The sequence below is a fragment of the Telopea speciosissima genome, chromosome 1, assembly GCF_018873765.1.
Source record: "Telopea speciosissima isolate NSW1024214 ecotype Mountain lineage chromosome 1, Tspe_v1, whole genome shotgun sequence".
Taxonomy (NCBI): domain Eukaryota; kingdom Viridiplantae; phylum Streptophyta; class Magnoliopsida; order Proteales; family Proteaceae; genus Telopea; species Telopea speciosissima.
Window position 1 is genome coordinate 61,166,681 of NC_057916.1, and position 19,180 is coordinate 61,185,860.

The 19,180-nt window shown below is 43.3% G+C and overlaps 1 protein-coding gene and 1 pseudogene across 1 annotated transcript; one reads left to right on the top strand and one right to left on the bottom strand.

Moving 5' to 3' along the window:
- Positions 1–1,862: 1,862 nt before the first annotated feature.
- LOC122652300 lies at positions 1,863–2,597 on the bottom strand. The gene has a single exon (XM_043846008.1). It carries the CDS (start codon positions 2,595–2,597, stop codon positions 1,863–1,865), a length of 735 nt encoding a protein of 244 aa, XP_043701943.1.
- Positions 2,598–18,607: 16,010 nt separating this feature from the next.
- Positions 18,608–19,180, top strand: part of LOC122642626 — a 55,478-nt pseudogene continuing 54,905 nt past the window's right edge.

The following is a 19,180-nucleotide window of genomic DNA, read 5'->3' on the forward strand; positions in this document are numbered from 1 at the left end:
GTGTCCTCTAAAAATCATGGGGCATTAAATGTAGCCCATAAAAATCGTGGACACCTTGTGGGCCTTCAAGATTAATGGAATCTAATGGCAGTGTGGGTCCCTCCCTGTGGCTAGCAGTCTTTCTCTCTCTTCAAGAATGCAAAATTATCGAAACGGCCCTGTACTTGTAGTAGATCTCCACCATTGCTTAGAAATATCTTCTATAATGTCAAAAATGTCCTTGGGCAGTGGTAGGTTGACTATGGGCCTGCACTACAACTCCTTTCTGACCCATTATCCTTTCTTGGGCTGAAAAGAATAATCAACTGTACGGTGGGCTAGACGAATGCGTATTTGCGTTCCATCACGTCCAACTTGCTCCAAATTTAGTCATCTTTACAGCCATGGAAGGAAAAATGGCAACTTTACGTGAAACTTGGGACATGTAGCTCCCGATAGTCTAGAATAGCCCAAAACCTGAAAAACACAAGAAAGCACCAAAGTAACTCTGTCCAATGTGGTAAAATGTATGCTTTATGCCCTAAGATTTCACACATAAATGTGATCATCATCCCACATTGTAGGGTGGAACCTTTTCAAGAACTTCCCATTAATGGGCTTTAAATGAACATCTCCTTCCGTTTCTTTTAGCCTATAAGCTCCCCAATTGAGTACCTGGTGAACCACAAATGGTCCCTCCCACATGGGAGACCACTTGCCATAGGCCGGGTCCTTATCCCCCACTGGTAGAATAGCCTTTAGCACTACCTCGCCCTCCTAGAAGCTCTTGGCTACCACCTTCCTATTGTACATGGTTGCAACTTTCTCCTTCTGTGCCAAAACTCCGTCAAAAGCCTCAAGGCGCTCCTCATCCAAATCCTTCAATTCGGCTAGCATGGCCTCGCTACATGTGGCCGACGTAAATCCTTGCTGGTATGCCACCCTAGCAGACCTGACACTTATCTCCATGAGCAAGACTGCATCATGCCCGTAAGTAAGGGCGAACGGTGTGGTTCTAGTACTTGTGCATTGCGACGTCCTAAACACCCATAATACCTCAGACAACAGCTCAGCCTACCTCCTGGGGTTCTCCTCCACTACCATAGCCAAACAATTCTTCAACACTTTATTGCTGGCCTCAGCCTGTCCATTTCCTTGGGCGTAGTACGGCGAGGAATGGGTTATGGTGATCCTATAGCTTGCAGCGAATCTAAGGACCTGGTCCCTAGTGAAAACTGACCCATTATCGCAGGTAATGGTCTCAGGCGACCCAAACCTGTGAACTATCTGGGTTTTTAGGAACTGGATGACATCAGTCTGGCTGACCAATCGCATGGGTACGGCCTCTGCCCATTTGGTGAAATAGTCTGTCGCCACAACTATAAAGCAGTGCCCCCTTGTGGCTGGCGGCGTCACCTTCCCAATCAGGTCCATGGCCCATCCCCTAAATGGCCACGACTTCACTATTGGTTTGAGTTCCACAGCGGGAGCCCACTGTATTGGACCATGCCGCTGGCAAGCCTGACATCCTCTGGCGTACCTTATATAGTTTTCCAAAATAGTGGGCCAGTAGTACCCATGCCTTCTGATGAGCCACCTCATTTTAGGGCCGGCCTGGTGTGATCCACAAATCCCTTCATGCACCTCAGCCATAATAACCATGGACTCATTGAGGCTGACGCACTTAAGTAACAGGCCCTCCTTCCCCTTTTGAAGAGATCGTCTCCCACCAGGACATAACTCAATGCACTATACCTGGTCTTCCTATTCGTGCTAAGGCCTGGGTCCCTTAAGTACTGGATTATTGGAGTCCTCCAGTCGGGTTGGGTGTCCTTCACATGATTTACTTCCACTGGGTCCAAGTCAAGGACTGACGAGACCAACTACTTCTGGATTACAACTGTTCTTTCCCAGCAGTCCTCTGCAGGGCGCAAGCCTGATGCTATCTGGGCCAAGACATTGGCCATCTGAGTCCTCAGGCGAGGGATGTGCTTTTCGGACACATCGTTGAACTGGGTAACCAAGATTCCTACTAGCAGGTGGTGGCGGACTAAGTGCTCACTCTCACAACGGTATTCCCCTACCACCTGTTTGATCACAAGCTGAGAGTCCCCGCTTATTTTGACCGACCTAGACCCCATAGCGAGGAGGATCTTCATCCCTTTGATGAGGGCCTCATACTTGGCCTGGTTATTTGAGCACGTAAAACCCAAATGCACCGCCAACTGGGTTTCCACCCCCTGCAGGGACCGAATCACTATCCCTGCTCGTTCTGACTGGCTAGTTTTGGACCCATCAAATGACAAAGACCATGGTGTAATGCCAATGTGCGTGACCCCCACCGTCTCCTCTTGCCCTTCGCCTCTGTCGACCTGGATGGGTGGGTGGTTAGAGAGGAAGTCGGCCAGAGCCTGGCCCTTAACGACCTTTTGAGGGATGTACTGAAGGGCAAATTCCACCAACGGCAAGGCCCATTTCCTAACCCGGGCTCTCGAGATTGGCCGAGTGAGCATGTACTTGATGATATCAATCTGGCATATGACATTGACCGTGGTAGGTAGCAAATAATACCGCAACTTCGAACAAGACCAAAATAGTGCCAAGCATAGTTTTTCCATTGGTGTGTACCATTGCTCGGTCTCCGTTAGAGCCCGACTGAGGTAAAAAACTACCTACTCTATTCCCGCCTCGTTATCCTGGGCCAACAGGCTTCCCACCGAACACTCCATGGCTGAAATGTACAATTTTAATGGCACTCCCTCCCGAGGTGGTGCCAACATAGGTGGCCTAACAAGGTAGTCCTTGATTGCTTCAAACGTCTTCTGATGCTCGGGAGTCCAGTGGAAATCCTCTCCTGGCTTTAACTTCGATAACGAGGAAAACACCTTAGTCCGACTTGTTGAGTTTGATATGAACCACCGAAGGAAGTTTACCTGACCGAGGAACTTCTGCAACTCCTTCTTATTCGTTGGAGGCCTAGCTTCCCTGATGACCTTAGTCTTGTTCCTATCCACCTCTATCCCCTTTCGGTGGACCAAGAAGCCCAAGAAATTTCCAGCTGCTACCCCAAACGCACATTTGAGGGGATTCATCTTGAGGCCATGGGACCTCATTCTCTCAAACACCCACTTCAAATGGTCCAGGTGCTCTTTCTTAGCTTCAGACTTTATCACCACATCGTCAATGTAAACTTCTGTGAACTTGCCAATCATATCGTGGAAGAGCGTTCATAGCTCTTTAGTAGGTTGCATCGACGTTTTTCAAGCCGAATGGCATTACAACCCACTCGTAGGTTCCTAGCGCACCAGGATAGCAGAATGCCATTTTTGGCACGTCTTCCTCAACTATGAATATCAGGTTATACCCTGCATGCCCATCCATGAAGGACATTATCTAGCTCCTAGATGCAGAGTCCACCAGCATATCAGCTATGGGCATTGGGCACTCGTCCTTCAGGGTAGCCTTGTTAAGGTCCCGAAAATCAATACACACTCTTAACTTCCCATTTTTCTTGATGACAGGGATAATGTTAGACAACCATTCTACGTAATGAGCAGGCCTTATGAACCCGGCCTTAAGCAGCCGTTCTATCTCATCCTTGACTTTTAGGATGATGTCCGACACCATGCGCCTAGGCAGCTGCTTTACCGGTCTGAAGTTGTCCTTGATAGGCAACCGGTGTTCGACCAATTTTTGGTCTAGACCTGGCATCTCAGAATAGTCCCAAGCGAAACAATCTTTATATTCTTTCAACAAGGTTACAAGTTCATCTCAGAACGAATGGTTAAGTAAACTACTAACAAAGATAGAATGCTTGTCATCTCCACTCCCTAAATTGACTTCTAACAGCGGATCTTATACTTCGGCCGGGGTTTCCTCCATCTTGGGTGGCGCAGGTCGTAAGTCCCCCATCCTGATTTCGGTTCTGAGTTCCTTTATCTTTCTGGCTGCTGCCTCAGCCACCAAGCCTTCTTCCCTAGACATCCTCTTTTCCAGGCTAGAAACCGCCAGCCTTTGAAGGATGTTTGTTACCACTCTGCTGCTGGCTTTAGTCATAACCACCATTGTTATCAAATCGCTCGTCCTGGATGGACGGAAACCCTGGCACTACTAGGACCTGTTCGGCTTGAAAGGCTGATTCCATCACCGTAGCGGACATGACTAGAGATGTCGGCCGTCCATGCTCATCGGATCCTATGAACTTGATCGGACCGACACGCCCCCCATAGAGAATGGCATCAACATGACTTGCCTCAACCACAAAGGGCCTACTATCGGTCATGACTACCCTGATATCCCCTTCACCATGCCAGAAGATGAGGATCTGGTGGAGGGACGAGGGTACAGATGCGTTAGCATGTATCCAGTCTCGCCCGAGCAAGGCATTATAGTGAGCTGATGTGTCCATGACGAAGAATGTTGTCATGGAGACACACTCTCCAACTCTTAGTTCTATCGGAAGCACACCCCTTGGCTTTGTGGCTCCACCCAAAAGGTTCATCACAGATACCTCTGTCGGAATGAGATCTAGTTCGTCCTTCTCCAACCGCTTCATCATCCTGGCTGGGAGGATGTTGACTGCAGCCCCATATGTGTCTAGACGTACAAAGGCTTCGAGTGTTGGCATATTTCCTTGGAGGGCCTTCCCAGGACATCAGGCACCCTTCCCCTGACTATCGGGGTGTGCACCATTCACTCGGTCTCCCTGGTAATCACTGTCTGCAAGTTCTTTGGCTGTTCCTCCTTGTCCCCTAAGGGAACAATTTTGATGTCCATTACACCGGATGTTACCTCTTCCAGGACGTCACCCTCCAGCTGGTTCGCCGGACCTGGCTGATATTCAAATACCCAGGGTAGGACATAAACCATGGAGACTTGGACCTGTGTCTCTACAGATCCAAACATTATACTTATGAAGTCGACAAAATCGGTCTCCTCCTCTGACCTCTCGACCTGGGTGACCAAGGGATTGACCTTTCCCAGTTCGGCCGTCATGGCTGCTTGGCTGTTTTCTTGGCTTGGGGTCTGCTTCCCCAGGACTTCAAAGTCTCTCTCCTCTATCTTACAGTCGGACACCTCAGACTCCAGGGTTTGCCCCTTGCCCTCAGGGCTTTCGCTCGTTTGCTGTCGCTGGAGAATATTCACCACTGGCTGTTCCATGGTTACCTTTACGTTCGCTGCTCTTACTACTCCCCGAGAGCACCTCAGGGTAGCCTACTTCCGTTGCCACCTCCTTCTCTGAGTTCTGGTCATTTCCACTCTCCTTGGTTCAGCGAGGAATTTGGGATGGCGGGCTACGGTCCAGTCGTCCGTCCTTACCGATTTGGGCACGACCATCCTCAGTCTGGCCGTGGCTCTTAGCCGATATTGATCGTAGGTGCCGGCAGGGCTCACTGGGTCATACGCCAGGCATCACTTGACCGGTGTCCTACCCAAGCGATCTCTGACTGACGGCCATGAGATAGATCTCCTCTTAGCTGAGCGACAGTGAGCTCCGCTCGATCTTGCCGTTCGCGGCCAACTATCAGCTTTGCCCCTGGGGATTCCTTGTTGCAGAGAGGACACTTCCCTGATGGATGATCGTCTGTCCTCCGTTGGTGATCGGTTTTCAATCAGTCGCTTGCAATAAGAGCAGACTCCCCACTGGAAGGCGTGGGCCTCCTTTTGCGATGGGCGAGCGGGGCCACTGCTCCATTCTTTGAACGAGCTGAATGGCTCCAGCTGTGGGGCACCTCTATCTCCACCTAATAGCTGAACCTCCTTTACGCACCCAGTGGGCCATCTTCCTTGCCTGGATCATTTATGGGCTATCCGGAGTACCCCCGTCGTTGTCCTATGCCCCCTGGACGCCTTTGAGGCTTCTTCTGGAGCTGATGTGATCGAAATAGGAAACGGGTCACTTGGGAAGGGCACAGCTTGTGGGTTGAGGCTGCTTCTTTGGACCGTCTTTACTTACGTAGGGGACCCTGATTCTTCCGATCTAGTGGGGCTGGCCATAACCTCACTTGCAGACCTAACCATTTTGGACAGATCAGTGCTCAACATGTTGACGGGAAAAGGGTTCTCATCGACTAGCATCACCCCTTTCTCCTTCTCGGGAAACTTGATTCACCCTTCTGTGATAGCCTTCTACAAAGCATTACACAAAACAACACAGTTAATCGTCATATGTGTACGAGTATTGTGCCACTTACAATATTTTTGGTCTTTTAGGTCAACGCCAATAGGGATCTGGTGTCCTGGCAGTAATTTAATCTGTTTGTCTTTCAGGAGCTGATCAAAGATTAGCTCGGCCATTGAAATGTTGAAGGAATATTTTACCCCAGAATAAAAGGTCCGTTGGGGGGCCGATTTAGCTTATTCAGACTATTGGTCAATTCCGGCTTGCTTTGCTAAGGCCTTGCAAACGTAAGGCTTTCCTTCGGCTATTTTTGCTTCGTCAACCTCACAGTCTAGGAAGCTAACCATTTTAGGCTCCCCTGGCCCCAAGAGCGGGTAACTGCCTGAGGCGGCGTCCTTATAATAAGTCCCAATAGAGGATGCCTTCCTTTACTCCTCTTCTTTCAGCAACACCTCATAAGGTGCCGCCTGTACCACTAGCTAGCCGAGATCCGTGAAGTTCTGGCAGGTAAACCATTTTCTGAGCTCGAGGCTTAGCCCGCCAAGGGTCATCTTTGTGTATTCACCCTCATGCAAGAGGGTAGGGCATTTGTACTTGGCCAATTTAAAGTGGTTGACAAACTTGTCCACTGTTTCTCCTGGTTCCTGGCGCATACGTGTCAAGTCCCCAATGGTGGTCTCGGGCTCAGTCTTATAGAGTTGCGTATGGAATAGCTCCTCTATTTCCTGCCAATTCTGCACCGAATTAGCTGGCAGGTGAAAATACCATGTAAAGGCCGACCCTGCCAATGAGTTTGGGAAAAGTCTGAGTTTTATGGCATCATTTGCCCCCAAGTTTCCGCACTGTACGGTGAATCGGGCAATATGCTCAATAATGGACATGTTGTCTTCCCCTGATATTAATATCACAATCAATCACGAAAAAAATTTTCTGAAATTGATTTTCGTGGATGAATCAATACACCAGCCAGCAACAAAAATCAATACACTACCAATAACTTGATCCAGCCAGCAACAAAAATCAATACACCACCAATAACTTGATCCAACCAGCAACAAAAATCACCACCAATAACTCGATCCAGATTCAAATCGTAAATAGTAGCTGAATTGATCTCACCCTTTATGCATACCCTAAGCCGAGACCTAGTTCCTCTATATTGACATGAACTAGTCTCAAATAAATCCACAAAACTGTAGCAAAGGGTGTTGCATCCCCTTCAAGATAATATCACGGGAAGCCCCAAACCTTTAGGTCTTCAAACCGTAAGTTTGTTCAAAGTAAAACGTAGGGAACAGAGAAGGATTAAGGATGGTGGATCGACTCCTACAGTTCTTGCTCTGATACCGTGTAATATTTATAGAGAAGAAGAAGAAAGAAAAGAAGAAGAAGAAGAGCGGAGGAGGAAGAAGAGCAGCTGCACAATTAGGAGCTACAGCCGTAAAGAGACTGCTCCTCCAAAATAGTATATTAAAATAAGTTTAGACAAAATAGTCAGTAGAGATGAAAATACCCCTACAAGGGAGAAATCATGAATTAGAGCTGACGCTAGCTAATGCACGATTTCTCCCCCTTTCCCCTTTCGTAAAACAACTCCTAACAAGGATGAATTCGGATATTGATGGAATCCCTATTGTTCACTCCCAATAACAGAGGGGATATTCGGTGATCCATTATCCTCTTCATACCTATTGTTGAGCAAGGTTTTATCAAATCCTTCAGTTCCAGTTTCTTTCTTTTCTCGGCTGTTCTTGGTTATACCAACACCCATTTCCGTCCTTTTCACCAAGATAAATTCTCTAAAATTTTCATTCCCTTCCAACTACTTAGTATACTTTACAATTTCCTGAATCCTACCTGGAATGTTCTATTCATTTGGTTTACGGTATAACACTTTACCAAGACCTAACTACGTGCCTACGGTCCTTTATCGTCCTTCAGGAAATCCAGATATGAGTATGGAATTTTCAAATGGATAGGGTCCATATGCTTCTTTTAAATTCACAACATTTCAAGTAAGAGTGCTAACTACTAATTTGTGTTCTAAGTTCTTCGAGGGTACAATTCTCTTATCATGAAATAGCAGAGACAAAAAAGTATGATGTACTAGAATCATTATTACTCGATCAGGTGAGGATGATATGGATAAAGTACCTATCATCATATCGGGATTCGTCTCAGCTTCCCTTGTGTGCAAGGCATGTACTTGTTCTTAGCTCCATTGCTTTAGGATTGGAAAAGCCGAGTAATAGGTGGATCCCATCGTGGTGCACGAAATCTACGATGAGGACAATCTCTAGACATGTGTTCGGGCAGTTTGCGCGTATAGCAGTGGCTAGGTCCAGCAGGTGGATAGGCAGGTGTAGGACAGATAGGTTGAAAAGAAGCCTAACTTACTTGTCTCGATACTAGGCGAGGTGGTAGAGTAGACTGGCTCGAGGCATGGTGATAATACTATGTAGGCTGGTCGAATGTCAGGCGAATGGGTTGATATGCTTGACCCATTTTAGGCCTACGGTACTGTGTTGGGCTAGGGCTTAAGCTAGATCCTCGGAAGGTCTTGTTGGGCCATTCTAAATTTTGGAAGGTGTTAGGCCTTTTGCCTAGCCCCGATGACACTGTGGTCTTCTCCTTCAGTCTGTCTTCCATAGTCTTGGCCTTATCGACCATTTATGCATTGGTTTGAATATTCATGATTGATAGGATGGACCTGATCTCAGGCTTGAGTCCCTTTTCAAATTTCTTCGTCTTACTAGCCTCCTCCCTCAAATGTTCCGGTGCGAAATGGAACAGGTCCTCGAACTGATGTTGGTAATCCAGCACCGACATTGATCCTTGTATGAGGGTAGATAACTCAGCTTCCTTTCTATCTCTGAAACTTTCTGGAAGGTAATTCTTAAAGAAGACTTCCTTGAACTGATCCCAAGTGGGGTTGGGATGAGTCGCCACCAAATTTGGTCACGTCGACTTCCACCATGCTTCAACCTCATTCTGCAATTGGTATCCGGTGCATATCAACTTCTTAAAGTCTAATATGGCAAAGGCTTTTTCCGAAGCACTAATCCATCTCCCCGGTTCCATCGCCTCTGAGCCGATCTTGGAAAAAGTGGCCGGCTAAAGTTTCTTGAAACTCTCCATTACCTAGTGGTGAGGTTGTCTGTTGCTTACTGAGGCACGGGTGGTGGAAACTGTGGAGGCCGATTGGGTGGTGGCACCGCTTGCTGTTGCATCATTGTCGTGAATTGAGCTGCCATGTGGGCCAGTAATTCCTGTTGTTGTTACATGGTCCGCATCATGTTCGCCATGATGGTATTCATTTCACCGGCAGCCGTAGCCGGAGGTGGTGTGGTTGCAGGAGCCAGAGGGGCCGCAAGCACTGGGTTTGGAAGGTCCTCGGGCAACCTTATCGTAGTGACTGACACTTCAAAGTTTTGAGCTTCAACTTCATTCGGCAATCCAACTTTTGGAACAAATCGAGGGCCTCTTCCACGACGACCACCCTGGTTAGCTCTTGTATGGTTGTTTCTCTGAAAAGGAACCTTGGGCATAAATAAATCTACATTTCTTAACTAAAGAAGATACTAATTTGTACTTATGCGTACAAGCTAGCATTTGCAATGGTACGATATGATTGTAAAAAATTGCACGTATAGAGATGTGTAGCTAAACACATGGGAAATCATAAATAATACATTGGAAGTAAGCCCTAAGATAGGATGGGATGTGTTTTGTACCTTTAACTAGAAGGCAAACTGTTCAAGTCTTTTTCCTATTATTGGTTGTACTTTCCTTTCAAAGTTGTAGTTCGGAAGTAGTACTTCCAGTCTCAAACAAGATGTAATGGCTTTACTCTTTTGGTTTTTGAAATCTTGTTATCCTTACATTAAGTTAGTTCCTATGGTGTTTTATCCACAAGTTTATCTCATGTTTGTTTATTTATTTATTCTCTTGGTTCTATGTTACTAGTTATCCTATCTCCACTGTTTGTGAGTATAGAAAGAGCTTCTCGCTCTGATACCACTCTGTTATACCCCAAACCACCCCCTGAGAGGATTGGGCAAGTGACCTGGAATGTATAACGACATCCGCCAAATCCCCAAGATCTAGAAGCAGTTAATATAACTCACAAACACACACACCCATAACAATGAATAAAAAGAGATACAGAGTGTTGCGGAAGCTAAAGCTTATCATTAAACATTAAAAAATAAACAGTACATTGTTTATAGCTCCATTTCACCACTTGATTATGCAGTCAATACTTTTCTAACCAATAGCTTTGCAAAATACAAAAGAGGGCTATAACATTAAGAGCCCAAGTAAGCTATACAAAATAAGGGGGGTTTAGTATATCCTATCTACCCAAAGAGAGTCCCCAAAAGGTTAGATTAGTATGCTGCCCATCCCTTAAGGATCGTCCTCAAGGGCCACCCTGGTCACCCGCACAAGAGGGATAACCTCCCTCGAGGTCCAAACCCTAAAGGTCATAATCACCATCATCCTCCACAGCGAAATGAGTCTCCCAACTATCGAGATGTCCACTTGCAGTATTGTCTAAAGAAAATATGCAAGAGTGTGAGCTCCACCGAGCCCGTGAATGAAATATATACCATGCAAGCATAACCATGAGTCTATATTGCATGAGATTCATTTATATTTATTAATCCACCTAACAACAAAGCTAAGGCAGGTGAAATGCTACTATAATCCCCAATACATGTATCCCTGGTGCGGGCTTTTAACCCCTTCCCACGATACACCCATTGAGTTATCGAAGAAAACCAATTGTCTCCAGCATCTCTTCCCAAGGTCAGCCCGACCAACCCTCTAGGTTACCACTGTGCTACCATCATCCCTATTGACTAATGGAACAACCGACATCACCTGTCCTAATGACCCGATGAGTCTACTGAACGACCAATGCCCCTTCGGGATATTGACCTCACACAATTGTGGTATCCAACACCTTAACCCCTGTTGGCAAGGGTTCGTAGCACGGGGGATGATACCCTAACCATATGCATTCTATATGACATAGTACGAGTCGGGTAGTGTCCCACATCCCATTCTACGGGCCACCACCAGCCTCGTTTCAAAGCCGGCTACGACATCTAGACTGGCAATTATATGTAAGCAATTTCATCAACAGTTCTCAATATAAATTCAATAAGAACAAGAGAATATAAATATAAAGACAGAAAAGTAAATTGTTATTGTTATCATAACTCATTAGTTATGTTGCACCTATACGTATGGTGTAATTCCACTCACCTTGACAAATTCCTGATTGTTCTTCGGTTTGTCGGGTTCCAGTTGGACTTTGGCACTGCTCTTCGCACCCGGGTCTATAACCTATGTTAACGGGGCCATTAGAATATGTTAAATACTATTAAAGGAGGTTTTGGGTCTTAGGGTTGCCTTAGGGTAGGTTGGTTTTAGATCTGGACACCAAACAGTTATGACTGCATTGTTTAGGACTTGCACTGGGCCTTAGGGTGAAACTCCCAGTGCATCACCCAGAGAATAAAATACATCAACAGTGGGGGTTTCCTTCTGGGTTTCATCTGTTCTAAGTCTCATCAACCTTGGTGAATGATGGCAAGGGTCCTTCCCATGGTTGGCTCACGTTTGGACTCATGGTCCCTCTTTGGATCATGGCCAATGGGGCTCATTGGTGCACCCAAAGTGAGGACAACAAGGTTGCATGGGGTAGGGGTTCATGATGGTTTTTATGTTATAAATACTATTTTGGGACTGTGGGTGAAGTCCCATAAAGTTTGGATTAGGTTTGGTCACAAATCAGCCACTGGGCCTTTCATTGGGTCTTTAGGTGCAACTCTGGGCGTTTCACTGGACGTTTGGGTCAAATGTCCAGTGCATCATCCAGTCTCTGTTGAACATGGGATTTTTTTGTTCAAATCTGGTTTTGGCAGCTGGTTTCCTCCCATTTCTCATTTGGGATGATTCCAGGGGGTAGTATCACTTATAATTAAGCTAATACAATGGCTTTATGGATTCCTAAACATGGTTTACTAATTGGTTGATGGATTGGGTTCAAGCACCAAGGAATTTAAGCATACAAGGCTGAAATCAATCATGTAACTTCTCTAATTCCTATAATTCATATAATAACAGTCATGTATACCAGTTACAACAACTATCCTAGGCCATAACATACTAAACATAGAATGCTTGTGAAGATTCATGCTCCTAGCCTATCATTTATGAGTTGCATGCATGATCAAGCATAAGATTGAGCTAGAACATGGCTGGAATCGAAATATATACACTAACTGGTTGTAATTAGTGTAGAAATCACATAGAACTAAGCATGCATGGATGATCCAAAGTTGTCCTAGAGCTCTCGGTGGTGATTCCATAACATTCCTACAGAAACATGGCTATATGGCTATGGTCCTTGGGCTCAAACTCAGAGAACAGAAATGGGACATGGTGAAGAGAGTGGTTTAGGCTCAGTTGAATTACCTTGAGGCTGTGGAGAAATCGATCAAGGCTTCACAAGCCTACAAACCCTTCTTCTCTTCTTCTTTTCCTTCCTTCTTCCTCTCTTTCTTTCTTTCTCTTTTCTTCTCTAATGCTAGGAATAGTAGGGAAACGAAATAAGGGCTGCCCCCCCCCTATTTATAGGCCAGGGGCCACTAGGGTTTGTTTGGCCCAAGCTGTCCCATGTGAAAAACACATTTTCCACTCAATGCTCACCATTTTAGCTATGTATGTGGGGCCCACATGGTCTCTAGGCTTGGGAAAAGCTTCCATAAATTCTAAGGTATGATTCTGAGGTGTTTGATAGCAATGCACTAGGTTCTCACAAATCTGGAGTGGAAAATACAGGTTTCAGCATTCTCTAGAGCTTGCACTAGACCTTTGGGCCAATCGTCCAGTGCATCGTCCAGAGAATCCTGTTTTACTGTTTTTGCTTGGGTTGAAATGAAATTTCAGTTCACTTAAAGGCATAATTGGACAATGGTTCCTTCTAAGAAAATGCAGCTCTATGAGTCTAGTTTCTAACAAAATTGAAATCAAAGGAAATGATGTTTGGATGATGGAGTTATAATATTTTTATTAAATAAAGGTCCATCTGTCCAACAGAAGGATTCGATTCCGGACAGCAACTTGAAGTGAAATTTCAGCTCACTTAGAAACATAATTGGACAATGGTTCCTTTTAAGAAAATGCAGCTCTATTAGTCTAGTTTCTAACAAAATTGGAATCAAAGAAAATGAAGTTTGTATTATGGAGTTATATCATTTTAACTAAGCGGGGGTCAATCTGCCTGAGTAGCAGAGTTGATATTTGTGTTGAGATTTAACTTGCATGTGTGGAATTAAGTTCTCATCATCAAATCAAACATGCAAGTTAATGTTTGGTCTGAAAATGCTTTAACTCAAACATTCAAGGTGATGAGGGTCATCATTAGTTTAACCTAGAACTAGGATTAGGTCCTATGGTTGGGTTTAAGCATGCATGCAAAGGAATTGGGTTTATAATTAACCCAAAACAAGATTGAACATATGCAAGCATGATGGTTGTTAACTTCTTATCTTTAATTCCAGAATACCAACCAACCCTATGTTTAAGAATAGGTTGGGAGAAAGAATTTAACTAGTTTGGGTCTTTACCTTAGAAATTGAGAGCAATTTGATATGATTCCAAGCTTGGCTTCTCACACTCAAGCTAAGTTTAGGAGCCTAGGCCTCTCTTTTATTCTTCTTTCTTCCTTAATGAAACAGTGCCAAATCACCCCGTTGTTAATGTCTTCGCCTATTAACCTTCCCTAAATGTTTCAAAGGCCTAATGTATCATGTACTCAGGTAGGACCTAGAAATCAAGGGATGGTACCTACCTTAGGCTGTACATTTGATGGTGAATTGTATAGTTACAAGGAGTTGGTGTTTGCCTTCTTAATGGTATATAGGTTCTCACCAATGGGGCTACCTCATTAAATTCAACCATGGGATCAATGCACCACGGTGTACTGGTAGCTTTGACCTCAGGTTCCGGACCTTCAACAAAAATTCAACGGGTTTAACAGTTACAGTGTTGAGTTTTATAATTTTCCTGAGTTTTGCAATCACTGGTCTGTGGTAGGTGTTGACCGTTGACACAGACCAGAGGCTGTACAGCCCACGAATTTCATAAAAGAAATAGGGTTTTAGAGGTGGTTTTGGGTTGTTTTTCACCAATTGATTCTAGAGATGATAATTATACATGGAGTTGGGTTATCAAGGCTCAAATTAGGTTAGGAAAATGGGCAATTTGAAGAATTGGAGTTAGGATTGGGTGCATGCAAAGAGATTTGGTTCCAAGTTCTTGGATGTAACCATGTATGGCTGGATTGACATTCAATTGCCGAAAAAACACATGCATTCTGAGAAATTGATTCAAAATTATGATAATTTAGAACCAGGTTTAGGTTAGAGGGTTTGGGTTGCACATGCATACGGATAATTGAGTCAAATTTGTATCTCATTAGACATGCATGAGCTTAGGTGATGATCTTAATTTCCAAAACATAATTTATATAGCTCTAGGCCTAGGAAGCTAGAACTTGAAGAATTTGTGGGAGAAGAAGGAAATTTTAATGGGGTTTTTATAGAACACATCCAATTGGTTTAAGAGTAGACAATCAAAGCTTGATCTGAATAGCAACATCACAATTCAGATTTAAAATTGGGAAATCGATGGGCCAGGAATTGGGATTTTGTTATGCATGTGTAGAATTTGGATTCCACATGCATGAAACCAACCTTGTATGGTGGTTGATGGCTTAACATCCAACATAAATCACATCTATCTTTGGATTTTTAGACAAATGAATGGTTAGAGATAGGAAAACTGGGTTTAGGTGTTACCTTCTAAGGTTGAGGTTGAGCATGGATTAGTGAAGGGTGTATCTAGGCTTCCTTCCTCATCTTCCTCTCTTCATTCTTTCCTTCTTCTCTTCTTTTCTTTCTCTGCTTCCAACGATTGTAATAGTGTAAATGAGTTTTAGAGTTTTGTTTTGTTTATATAGAAAGTGGATTAAGGGTCTGTTTGGTTAAGGTTTTATTGGTTAAAAACTGATTATCAAGCCAAAACTTGTTAACATGGCTTGATTTGTGGGTCCCACATATCAATCATTGTTGGGGAAGATTTCTACTAGGTAATTGGGACGCGGCGGTGAGATACCCAACTCGAGACACAGGGCCCTACACTCCCGAGACAGGGAAATGTAGTGGTAGCAACACTGGTCTGTGTGAGAGGTCGACTAGTGCCATCAACCAGTGGATATTTTTCTGTTGTCCAAGTGTCGGGTCATCCCGAGCATTGGTGTTTTTGCATATTTACACATTCCCAACATTATTTAACTGTCTAAAATACCCTATGTAATTATGGCTGTTTATCATGAACGGTACATTTGATGGTGAACCTTGCAATTGCACGGGGGAGGTACGCGTCGTTTTATCGGCAGGTGATGTATTGACACAAGGGTTCCATCTTCCTCGTCTTCCAGTTCGAATACCAAATCAACACTCCATGATGCATACAAGGCTACAACTTCGGGTTTCGAACCTATGATCGGATTCGGGTTAGGGTTCGGGTTCGGGACTTACAACCAAAGTTCAAATTAGCCCAGGTTTTTGGGCACGGGTGTAACACACTTATGCCAGAAACCAAGACAGGATAAACACTTATTTATGCCCAATACCATTTAAGTAGATGTTTTTGTATTTGTATTTCATTTACTTAAGATATTATTCATAAATGAGCAAATACCCCCTATTTGAATCCAATAAAAATAGTTAAAAAATAAAATTCCAAAAGGAAAAATAGTCAAGCCCCTAGTTCAAAAACAAAAACTGGATTTTCGGCGGTAGGTGCAATTTTCAACTTTCTAATGTTGGGGTTTTTCTCAAATCTAAAAATTCCATAAATCTTAATATGATAAAACATTGCTAAAAACTAAAAGTGCAGTAAGATATTCATTTGTTTTGATGTCCAAAACAATATTTTCATTCAGAGCAATTTTAATAGCATTCGCGCACATCGAATGCGATTATCTACCGGTCAAGCTTAATTCGGTGTGCGAGAATGCTGTCAAAATCGCTGTGAATGAAAATATTGTTTTGAATATCAAAAAAAGTGAATATCTTACCGCAGTATTGGTTTTTAGCAATGTTTTACCATATTAAGATTTATGGAATTTTTAGATTTGGGAAAAACCCCAGCATTAGAAAGTTAAAAATTGCACCTACCGCCGAAAATCCAGTTTTTGTTTTTGAACTGGGGGCTTGACTTTTGTTCCTTTTGGAATTTTATTTTTTATATATTTTTATTGGATTCAAATAGGGGGTATTTACTTATTTATGAATAATATCTTAAGTAAATGAAATACAAATATAAAAGCATTTGGAGTTTGGGTCGAGATCTCGAGATTTCCCACTGAGATCTCGAGATCTGGCACTCATATAAAGGAGTTTGGGTCGAGATCGAGATATATTGCACTTTCTCACTTCGTATGCCGTCTCATCTCGACCTTGGGAAAAACGAAGGATCTTGTGAGATCTCACGAGTTTTAGTACTATGGCCATTTCGACTTGGATTTGGATGTTCCAAAAGGCATTTTTCTTAGGAGAACGAGAAGAATCTGCTGGAACAGTGTGTTTGAGCTCTAGAGTGCCCTAGAAACAAAAATCATGTGTTTTTTGTTGTTTGGGTCATTTGGAGGTGTGGATTTGATATCTTCAAGCTTGATCACATCATTGAAGGTTCAGGAAGCATGTTAGAGCTCATGGTTGTGGTTGTATGTGAGGATCTTCAAGTGGCTGAACCACTTAGGTGATTTCTTCCCAACATTTACATTTGTAGATCCTAGGTTGTGGTGGATGTAATTGTAAATGCCTAGTAGATCTTAGTTGGGATTGGGTCTTTTAATTTCAATCACTTTATTGCATTGTAATATCTTTGTGAGTTGTTGCTCACAAAGTGTTTGATAAAAATCCTAAACGGACCTAGGTACTCATAGTAGGGACTGTGAGTTATTGGGGGTTGTTGCCCTTCATCTTTGTATGATCAAGGAATGAAGCCACTACTGTAGTTGCAGTTTTGGAGCGTATACTGCAAATACAAAAGTTTTGGAGTGTATAGTGCAAATACAAAACTCGATTTGGGTATTGCACCGTGGATGTAGGCTTATAGCCAAACCACGTAAATTCTTGTGTTGTGGATTGTCTCTTGTACTTTTGTGAAGTGTTGTTGTGTGTGCATAGTGGGTGTGTTACTCCTGGTTGGCCTGTCCAATTTTTGTGGAAGGCGGGTACACACGAACTGTAGCTGGCCAATGGGGTCCCCCAGCCAGTGGTGCTTAAAGGTTATTTAATACAGCTCTTGGCAGCCCATTGTGTGTATTTTAGTTTGGTGGCCGTTAGTGGGACTTGTGGTTTTTGAAAACAAAATTTTGTGACTATTGATTCATCACCCTCCTCTCAGTAGTGAAGCCTAGTACAACACCGAAAAGTCTTTGAATGAAATAATCCAAGATGTTAACTACTCCATCTTGTATGTATTCTGTTATGGATTTTTTGTTTTTTTATCTTCCTTTCTTCTCTAGTCGAGGCACTTGTACGAAGGGTCTCACATCTAAATACAAGTTTCCTAACCGCTATTTGTTAAAGCATCCAATGTATTTCCTTGGAAAAGATGCTTTTTGAGCCAACTTTAGAACATGCAGTGATGGTGAATGGTTTCCCTCCCCCCACAAAATGCATATCTGAAGCGAAAGAAATGTTTCTTTTCTTCTCCTTTGGAGTGTATTGCAATATATTTTTTTAGTGATATTCAACACAAATTCTTCAGCTTGTGACTATTTGTTGGTATTGAGTTAGCAACTGATGGAAACTATTGTGAGATGCATACTTTGAGATCTCCAAGGGAAGGAAAGCAATAAAAAGGGTGAGGTTATGGGACAGCTTCTTAGGTGACCCCCAAGATTGCGTGCCCACTTTTCAAGTTTCAGCCTAATCCATGTTGGCCAGGTGGCAAAATAAAGAATTGGAAAATCTGGGGTTTCCAAGAACGTGCATGGGACCATTGAAGGGATGCATGGACGCAATGGTCCCATGCACGTGCATTGTTAGGAATGCCTTTTATTGCAGGCAGGGTATATTGCATTTGGGCCTGAAACTTGACATCTGGTAAATCCAGACCTTGGCATGTCTATCCAATGGTCGTAATTGCTATATCATCCTGGAAGTAGGGACATTTTCTGTCAGGTATGAATTGGGAAAAATCACCCAGTTGGGTGATTCAGATTCAGAGTTCTCCCCAAAAAAAGGAAGAAAAAAAATATAAAAAAACTGAAAAGAATGACTTAGGTGTAGGGGTGGAAGAGCCACAATGTTAGAAGTCAAGCTCTAGAGTTGGAAAATCTTACCAGGCTGTCATTTGTCATTAGGGTTGACGCTTTGCCTTTGATCTTGGTCACTTAAATTGCAATTACTAATTACTCATTCTTAATATCGTATGTAGGATGTACCTGTTGATGTGAACCATGGGTTCAGTGTTGATTTTGTTTGGAAGAGTACCAGTTTTGATCGAATGCAGGGAGCCATGAAAACTTTTGTTGTGGATGAAACAAGTGTCAGTGGGTAGGTGACACACTTTTTAATATCTAATGGACATAATGTCTATTATCATTATTGTTATGGTTATTATTATGTGTCTCCTTTATTTTCAGAAGAATTAGGAGACTGTATTCAGTTGTTACTAAGGCTGAATAAGGAAACCTTTCCTTAAAAAATGTTGATTGCTGATGCATATTCTCAAATTAAGTTGAAGACGTGTGCTTTAAACAAGCCATAAGTTTTACAGTTCCCAAGGTGTTTTTGTGTATAAGTTTGTTAGTCTTTACTGTTAATGCTATTGCTGATACATTTTCAGTGGAGGTTTCTTTGTGTTCTTATCATCTTATGGTTTTTATACTCTGTTAAAATAGACGAATGAGACGCAAATAATTGTTGTATATTTTTTTATGGAGATACTTTTTCTTGAGCTTTCATTTAAATTTGAACATGTCCATGG